At 43.8% G+C, this 9627-nt stretch overlaps 1 protein-coding gene across 1 annotated transcript; it reads left to right on the forward strand.

The window, feature by feature from the left end:
* Window positions 1-1693: 1693 nt before the first annotated feature.
* On the forward strand, window positions 1694-6381 carry mrps33 (mitochondrial ribosomal protein S33). Its single transcript, XM_079224084.1, has 3 exons — window positions 1694-1922; window positions 4425-4667; window positions 6029-6381. Exons 2-3 carry the CDS (start codon window positions 4453-4455, stop codon window positions 6132-6134), a joined length of 321 nt encoding a protein of 106 aa, XP_079080210.1. The 5' UTR covers window positions 1694-1922; window positions 4425-4452; the 3' UTR covers window positions 6135-6381.
* The last annotated feature ends 3246 nt before the right edge of the window (window positions 6382-9627 follow it).

Raw genomic sequence — 9627 nt, forward strand, 5'->3', positions numbered from 1 at the left:
CTTCCTTTTTATCGTTGCGAGCCGCCTTCAAGATAAAAGCATCTCATGGCAGGTAAAACACATGCAACAAAGACAACAACATTGATTGACAAACAGCTTCTAAAGCCAGAACTCACATTGGGTTTCTTACATATCATAATAACCGCCAGCATGCCGTCCGACAGCTCGTGTTGTGCCGCCTTTAACGAGTCTTTAACGAGTCTTTAACGAGTCTTTAACGCTGGCTGTCGGCGCTCCAGGGCGACCAGACGTCCGGATGTTCAATGCCCTGTCCTCCTCTCTGGAGCTGCACTGGGCCTAAAGAGCCGCGCGATAGAATATTTCGCTGGAACGCAGTCTAACAAATGATTGCTTAAAAGCGTTGTCAAATAAATATCTGATAGGCTTAGGTTAGGTTCTAACCCCATGTCATTGCTTAAAACGTAAACAAGGCTACGTCATATCTACGCTGTATATCATGTATCTGCTGGTTTAGGAGCGATATCTGAAACGGTTTTCCAAAGCAGATGTACCACTCGTGAAGCTCAGGAAGGTCAGCGCCGACATGTTCTCGTCCCACGCAGCAATGCACACACAGAAGGAGTCTTTCCAATGACGACGTCTGCATGCAGAAACGAGAGGAACCGGCTGGAGGTGGACCGGGTCACGGCTGAGTCGCCTTTCCTGCACAGACGTGTGCGAGAAGCTCCTTGGAGACAAAACAGTCTTGGATGCAGCCAGGAACAATCTGAAGTATTGCAAATAGAGAGTCAACTATTTGATGTGAACATCTACATTGTGTCTGTTATGAAGGTGTTTTGTGCAAAAAGAGGAACAAAATAAACCCCAAATCAGATAAAACTAAAAACATTCATGTCAAGTACAAGTTGTGATGTTAAAACCCTGGATCATTAATGAAGTACATATCTATCTATATATCCAACTACAAGAAATGATAATAAAGTTGAATTAAAACAAAGTTAAGAGGCGGGTGTTGAACATCTTGAGTTTTCTACATGTACCGAACATTAAAGAGACTCTACTTTATGACATGAACACTCAGAAGGGGAGTTCTGATGTGTTTAATATGCCAGTACCTCAGCTCACTTCACACAGGAGTGTTTAGATGAAAATAGCGCCTCCCAGTGGCTGAAAGAGCGTTCTGCAACGAGTCTACTGTTGATTGATAAATTCTAGCTTTGCACAACTACACAAATACAACATTAATGCCACAAGTGAAGAATGTATGAACCCTCATGAAAGCAGACCGATAGGGTGTTAAGCATTGTGAGCTTCCTCAGTGTCAGAGACAACCTGGTACCTGCTATTATTTATAATATGATGCATGATAACTTACCTTTTTTATTGTGGATTCATGTTCAGGTGAAAATACACATTATGACACACACAAGTCAAACGAGTGCACTTCAGCCCGCGGACAACCGGAACGTTGCGCAACGCCTGTCAACCCCACGGACTCTTAAGAGCGACGGACTTCCGGCTAACGCTAAAACAACATTATTATTATTCCAGACTTCGCAATAAGATGGTCTGTATTCATTCAGCTTTAATAACGACTTATTGATGAATACATGTGTAATTGATCTAATATAGAACGTGTTGGAAATAAAATACCACTTTACCCGGAAACAGGAAGTGAACGCGACTAACCAATCAGCTCCACGGAAACTGTGTCATGCGCAGTAGAGCTTGTGATGGCAGTCTGGTCCGCGTGAAGGTGAACGTGAGCTAACCGAGTGGATATAGTACTCTGGTACTGCGTTTACCTGGATACAGTACTCTGGTACTGCGTTTACCTGGATACAGTACTCTGGTACTGCGTTTACCTGGATACAGTACTCTGGTACTGCGTTTACCTGGATACAGTACTCTGGTACTGCGTTTACCTGGATACAGCACCACCTTCCTCTTGCTCTCTCCAGGTAAGCACGTGCAGCGACGTGTAGTAGTTCACCGTGTTGATGTTTTAATGAAGATGAATAAACGTCACTGACGTGAGCCCACAGTGTGACGTCACTGACGTGAGCCCACAGTATGACGTCAGCACGAGGCCTCTGGCTGCTTGCGCGCTGCTCTTCAGGTGTTTTTACACATGGGGTCCAGTCCTAATGTCCCAGAGACCCTCAGCCTCAGGACTGATGACGTCACCCCTACCTGGCTGAGTGAGAGGCTTCAGGGCAACACATCACGTGACTACATAACAACACGTTGTGTACAGTTGTGTATTTATTTTATGCTTTTTATTCATGATTTGAACGGCTTCCTCACGAGATGAGAAGTCATTTTAAATGATCTATTTACTTGTTTTGTCAAAACTAAATGTTTGATGAATGTAAATACATATTATAAATATGTTCTGCTTGCATTCCTCTGATTTCATGTGCTTTCATGTTCTTTAATCCGTAATGTTGTAGTGTAAAAGTATTTCATCACGTGGCTCTTTGTTTACGTCTCCATGCTTCCATGGTAACTGCATGTTTAACGTCACATTGCTATGCATTGTGGGTAATTCCCTTAGGCAAAGTCAGCATCTGATGCTGCCTTTCTAAAGGGATCATAGAGGGTCAACATGTCTGAGACTCAATCCTCTACATGTGAAGAGGGACAGAACCAGACCCTCTACATGAGACAGAGGGACAGAACCAGACCCTCTACATGAGGCAGAGGGACAGAACCAGACCCTCTACATGTGAAGAGGGACTGAACCAGACCCTCTACATGTGACAGAGGGACTGAACCAGACCCTCTACATGTGACAGAGGGACAGAACCAGACCCTCTACATGCAACAGAGGGACAGAACCAGACCCTCTACATGAGACAGAGGGACAGAACCAAACCCTCTACATGAGACAGAGGGACAGAACCAAACCCTCTACATGAGACAGAGGGACAGAACCAGACCCTCTACATGCAACAGAGGGACAGAACCAGACCCTCTACATGAGACAGAGGGACAGAACCAAACCCTCTACATGAGACAGAGGGACAGAACCAGATCCTCTACATGTGACAGAGGGACAGAACCAAACCCTCTACATGAGACAGAGGGACAGAACCAAACCCTCTACATGAGACAGAGGGACAGAACCAGACCCTCTACATGCGACAGAGGGACAGAACCAGATCCTCTACATGCGACAGAGGGACAGAACCAGACCCTCTACATGAGACAGAGAGACAGAACCAGACCCTCTACATGCGACAGAGGGACAGAACCAGACCCTCTACATGTGAAGAGGGACAGAACCAGACCCTCTACATGCGACAGAGGGACAGAACCAGACCCTCTACATGCGACAGAGGGACAGAACCAGACCCTCTACATGTGAAGAGGGACAGAACCAGACCCTCTACATGAGACAGAGGGACAGAACCAGACCAGGGTCAGGTTCTGTCCCTCTGTCACATCGTAGAGGGTTTGAGTCTCTGGCATATGAAATATGTATTTACATTCATCAAACATTACCCACAATTCATAGCAGTCCCCAATGGAAGCATGGATAGAAAATAAAAAAGGTAAACAAAGAGGCACGTGATACAATACCTTTACACTACAACATTACGGATTAAAGATGGAACATAAAAACACATGAAATCAGAGGAATGCAAGCAGAAAATATATATAATATTTATTTACATTCATCAAACATTTAGTTTTGACAAAACGAGTAAATAGATCATTTAAAATGACTTCTCGTGTCGTAAGGAAGACGTTCAAATCAGTGAATAAAAAGTATAAAATAAATACACAACTGTACACAATATGTTGTTATGTATTCACGTGATATGTTGCAGCAAAGTGCTGTCATTCATATTCACACCATCAAGCCTGAAGCCTCTCTCAGCCAGGTAGAGGTGACATCATCAGTCCTGAGGGTTCAGGTTTTAGGGTCTTGACCCCTAACATGGGGACTGGATCATGGCCTCCAACATGTTCCACCACATGTTGGTTTATCTGTGATAATAAACTACTCTGTATGATTTGATGCTTCTCTGATAATCAGAAATAAATAAATATTGTTAAACAAGTTCAGTGCTGTTGGCAAAAGTAAATCTAAATACAAATGAGGTGAACATGCTATAAACATATGAACTCAGGTAATTAGTCTGCATTGGGGCAACAGCAGCAGACTGAGTACTGGTTGGTCGGTCAGTCTAATATGATCTATGATCTCTGTTTCATCTCAACTATTGCTTCTGGTTTGTTTATCATCACGTGATGGACATTTTTTAATTAAAATGAAATGGCATAAAAAGGAAGGCCGAGTCAGCAAAAAGGTTGCTCTGTTAACTTAAAGCCACGGTGAGGATGTAAGTGATGAGTCTTTACTCTCAGAGAACCTAACGCCTTCAACCTTATATGATGTCTGTTTCAAAATGAAAAGCTTCAGGTTCACCAGAGCCTTTGTGTTCATGTCTCAGGCTAGAAGTCCTCCCTCCCTCGGCGGCCATGGCTGGCCTGTCCAGCTACGCCGTGCGCATGGCCCGACTGAGCGCTCAGATCTTTGGGGGCGTGGTGCGCCCCACGGACTGCAGGTCCATGAAGGTAGTGCAGCTGTTCCAGGAGTCTCCCATGGCCCAGAGGAAGGAGGTGTACGACTGGTACCCACAGCACAAGATCTACTACGCCATGACCCAGAGGCTCCGCTTCATGGGGCTGTTCAGGTACGACACGCAGGTCTGCTGCAAACATCTCAACAGGAAGTGCTGAGCGTCATTAGCAGTGGCTTCATACATAAACAGGGTTCTCACGGTCATGGAAAACCTGGAACAATCATGGAAGTTTAAAATAGTTATTTCCAGGCCTGGAAAAGTTCTTGAAAACAAAAAAATATCCAAAAAGTTTAGTAAAAGTCATGTAAATGTGTTATATTCATGTGTTCATTTATGCTGAGTTTGAAATAATGAATATGCTTTTAAAAGAAAGACTCTCAAAATATAAGCAGGCATACATACAGGTATCTATATAAATGTTTATTCTTTTAATCAAACTATAGTCTCATTCATTTGTGTCATTTAAGGTTTACTGTATGCTTTGTATTCTCATTGTTAGTTTAAATGCTACATTTACTCACTTTTCATGTTTACACCCCGATTTCACTAAATGTTTTGGTCATGGAAAAGTCATGAAGTCCATTGGTCAGAATGTGTCTGAACCCTGAATAAAGGAAACGGAGCTGCATGAGGACCTTTGATCTTATGTTGACTCTTCCTCCCTAGAGACAAGCATGAGAACCTTTGATCACATGTTGACTCTTTCTCCTCAGAGACGAGCATGAGAACCGTTGATTATATGTTGACTCTTCCTCCCTAGAGACAAACCTTTGATCACATGTTGGCTCTTCCTCCCTAGAGACAAGCATGAGAACCTTTGATCACATGTTGGCTCTTCCTCCCTAGAGATAAGCATGAGAACCTTTGATCACATGTTGACTCTTCCTCCCTAGAGAAGAGCATGAGAACCTTTGATCACATGTTGACTCTTCCTCCCTAGAGATAAACCTTTGATCACATGTTGACTCTTCCTCCCTAGAGATAAACCTTTGATCACATGTTGACTCTTCCTCCCTAGAGATAAACCTTTGATCACATGTTGACTCTTCCTCCCTAGAGACAAGCATGAGGAGCTTTGATCACATGTTGACTCTTCCTCCTCAGAGACGAGCATGAGAACCTTTGATCACATGTTGACTCTTCCTCCTCAGAGACGAGCATGAGAACCTTTGATCACATGTTGACTCTTCCTCCTCAGAGACGAGCATGAGAACCTTTGATCACATGTTGACTCTTCCTCCCTAGAGACGAGCATGAGAACCTTGGATCACATGTTGACTCTTCCTCTCTAGAGACGAGCATGAGAACCTTGGATCACATGTTGACTCTTCCTCTCTAGAGACGAGCATGAGGACCTTTGATCACATGTTGACTCTTCCTCCCTAGAGACGAACCTTTGATCACATGTTGACTCTTCTTCCTCAGAGACGAGCATGAGAACCTTTTATCACATGTTGACTCTTCCTCCTCAGAGACGAGCATGAGGACTTCAAGGAGGAGATGCGTCGCCTGAGGAAACTGAGAGGAAAAGGGAAACCCAAGAAAGGAGAGGGGAAGAGAGCGGGCAAGAAGAAATGAGCGGCCTCTGTTTCTCCTCTTTCTTTTGCAGACAACATTGAACTGTCTGCATGCTCTTTATTCTGCTGTCCTCACGGAGCCTGATCTCTGACCTCAGGAAGAACCCAGAAGAGAGGTCACTACAGATAGCAACACATGAACTGATGACCACCCATGTTGTTCCACATCACATGAAACACGACAATAAAGATCTGTTACCTCTAGAGTTTCTGTGAGTACTATCACTGCTGGTGGAGAATGGACTGTAATGGTAAAGATGTAGTCTCATAGTGCTGCAACATACATGTCACCATTCACCCATTCACCCTGATGGTACTGCTACCACTTCATATGGCTGCTGAGATATGTGTGCTCTCTTACTGTTACTAGTAGGACTGCCGTTACTACTACTTCTGCTGTTGTACTCTTTAGCAGGACTACTTCTGCTGTTGTACTCTTTAGCAGGACTACTTCTGCTGTTGTACTCTTTAGTAGGACTACTTCTGTTGTACTCTTTAGTAGGACTACTTCTATTGTACTCTTTAGTAGGACTACATCTGTTGTACTCTAAACCTGCTCCTAACCCAAATACTGATAACTAATACTGGATGAAAACTAAATCTTGTCAAATGTCTAATATTCCTCTAGGAGCATCTGTTTACGCTCAATGTGTCTTTGGGCAAGAAACTTAACCCCAAATGTCTCCCTACGGTGTGTGAATGTGTGAGTGAATGTTAGATACTCCTGATGGATCCTCCCATCAGTTATGAATGGGTGAACGATGATGAGTAGTGTTAGTGCTTTCAGTGGTCGGAAGACTAGAAAAGATCTATAAGTACAGGTCTATTTAAATTACTTTTGTATTATTTTGATTGAATGCCACTTCATACTTCTCCTCCACAGCGGTAGAGGGACGACTTCATACTGCACTAGTGTGACAACAGTTACTGAATACTCTACAGAGGCTCATCAAATATGATGCGTTGCTATATAGATAATCCCAGGGGGATAAAGTATTTATTAAGTTTCAAGCAGTTAAAGAGTAAACATACAAATATTAAGTATGAAAATACTCAATGTATAAAATAGAAGAGCAGAACATATTCAATTTAAGAAAATGAGATGCAAAGCAACATTTCAAGTACAGTTGAAAAGCTCAGCGTTACCTGAAGACGTCTAGGTCCATTCTGCATGATTATGCTTTCAATACTTTATATTGCTGATACTACTTCAACCTAAAGAGTAACACCCCTTCAGCTTCAAAACTAGATGTATATTAAAATACAATTGGTGGATTCAGGTTCTCATCTTGAAAGTATAATAAAACTAAGTATTTGTATTCAACATATTGTGGTCTACTGCCCTCTGCTGGTTGAAAACGGGGCATTGCAGTAGTCTCTTCTATCAGCGGAGCTGGAGGCAGGTTTGTCTAAACTCCTGAATAACTGATGCTAGAAGCCTGAAGGAACCTTCACAGACACTTGGGAGACTTCCTGCATTGGTCCTCATATTGTTTTGAGCATCAAGTAAGTCCAGTCAGAACAGAACCAGAAACCAGACCCGCTGGGTGTGCTGGACTCGTCCGTCTAGTCTCCAGTCCATTTGTGAGGAGCAACGCTTCCTCAGACGTCTGCAGACTACTTCATGCCGCCTGAGACCCAAGGGAAGACTGGAGGAGAGGATCTCCAGCTGAGGCCAATTAGGTCTCATCCGACACCTGTTCCCTGACGTAGAGCGTCACGTCCAGGAGCTTCAGGTGACTGAGACGTAGAGCGTCACCGTCTAGGAGCTTCAGGTGACTGAGATGTAGAGCGTCACGTCCAGGAGCTTCAGGTGACTGAGACGTATAGCGTCACCGTCCAGGAGCTTCAGGTGACTTAAGACGTAGAGCGTCACCGTCCAGGAGCTTCAGGTGACTTAAGACGTAGAGCGTCACGTCCAGGAGCTTCAGGTGACTGAGATGTAGAGCGTCACGTCCAGGAGCTTCAGGTGACTGAGATGTAGAGCGTCACGTCCAGGAGCTTCAGGTGACTTAAGACGTAGAGCGTCACCGTCCAGGAGCTTCAGGTGACTGAGACGGAGAGCGTCACGTCCAGGAGCTTCAGGTGACTGAGACGTAGAGCGTCACATCCAGGAGCTTCAGGTGACTGAGACGTAGAGCGTCACATCCAGGCTTTCACACTTCATTTACCTTTAACTTTTATATTCTGTAGATCCAATTGTAAATATTCATGCTCCCATTTTATTGCACTCTGTTTTATGTTTATCGTTCAATGTTAAATATTAAATGTTAAATTTTAAATGTTAAATATTAAATGTTAAATTTTAAATATTAAATGTTAAATAATAAATGTTAAATATTAAATGTTACATTTTAAATATTAAATGTTAAATATTAAATGTTAAATAATAAATGTTAAATATTAAATGTTAAATTCTAAATGTTAAATAATAAATGTTAAATATTAAATGTTACATTTTAAATGTTAAATAATACATGTTAAATGTTAAATATTAAATGTTAAAAGTTACATTTTAAATATTAAATGTTAAATAATAAATGTTAAATATTAAATGTTAAATGTTAAATAATAAATGTTAAATATTAAATGTTAATTATTACATATTAAAGCACGTGAAGCTGGGAAACACGTTTCAGGCTCTCGGACCATCAGCACCGGTTTCCCCCAAGGCTGCGTTCTTTCCCCGCTGCTCTTCTCCCTGTACACCAACAGCTGCACCTCCAGTCACCAGTCCGTCAAGCTCCTGAAGTTCACGGATGACACCACCCTCATTGGACTCATCTCTGGTGGGGACGAGTCTGCCTACAGGTGGGAGACTGACCACCTGGTGACCTGGTGCAGCCAGAATAACCTGGAGCTCAAACGCTCTGAAGACAGTGGAGATGGTTATGGACTCCAGGAAGAACGCAGCCCCACCCCCCCTCTCATCCTGTGTGACTCTCCCGTCGACGCTGTGGAGTCCTTCCGCTTCCTGGACTCCATCATTTCCCAGGACCTCAAGTGGGAGCTGAACATCAGCTCCATTACAAAGAAGGCCCAGCAGAGGATGTTCTTCCTGAGGCAGCTGAGGAAATTCAACCTGCCAAAGAAAATGATGGTGCAGTTCTACACTGCCATCGTTGAGTCCATCCTCTGCTCCTCCATCACTGTCTGGCACGCTGCAGCCACTGCCAAGGACAAGGGCAGGCTGCAGCGCATCATCCGCTCTGCTGAGAGGTGATTGGCTGCAATTTGCCATCCCTCCAGGTCCTGTCCACTTCCAGGACACTGAAGCGGGCAAGAAAGATCACAGCTGACCCCTCTCACCCTGGACACAACCTGTTCGTGTCCCTCCCCTCTGGCAGGAGGCTGAAGTCCATCAGGACTAAGACCTCACGCCACACTAACAGTTTCTTCCCGTCGGCAGTCGGGCTCATCAACAGAGCCGGGTTCCCCACTGACTGACTCTACCATCACAGGACTATTCTCGGACCATTCTTTCGGACCATTTA

Source organism: Taurulus bubalis (genome assembly GCF_910589615.1).
Source record: "Taurulus bubalis genome assembly, chromosome: 9".
Taxonomy (NCBI): domain Eukaryota; kingdom Metazoa; phylum Chordata; class Actinopteri; order Perciformes; family Cottidae; genus Taurulus; species Taurulus bubalis.

What these genes read in the sequence shown, in the direction of transcription:
- mrps33 (XM_079224084.1), top strand. Translation starts at nt 4,453, where the DNA reads ATGGCTGGCCTGTCCAGCTACGCCGTGCGCATGGCCCGACTGAGCGCT. An exon ending in CGCTTCATGGGGCTGTTCAG is followed by an intron (nt 4,668 to 6,028) that starts GTACGACACGCA and finishes CTTCCTCCTCAG; the next exon opens with AGACGAGCATGAGGACTTCA.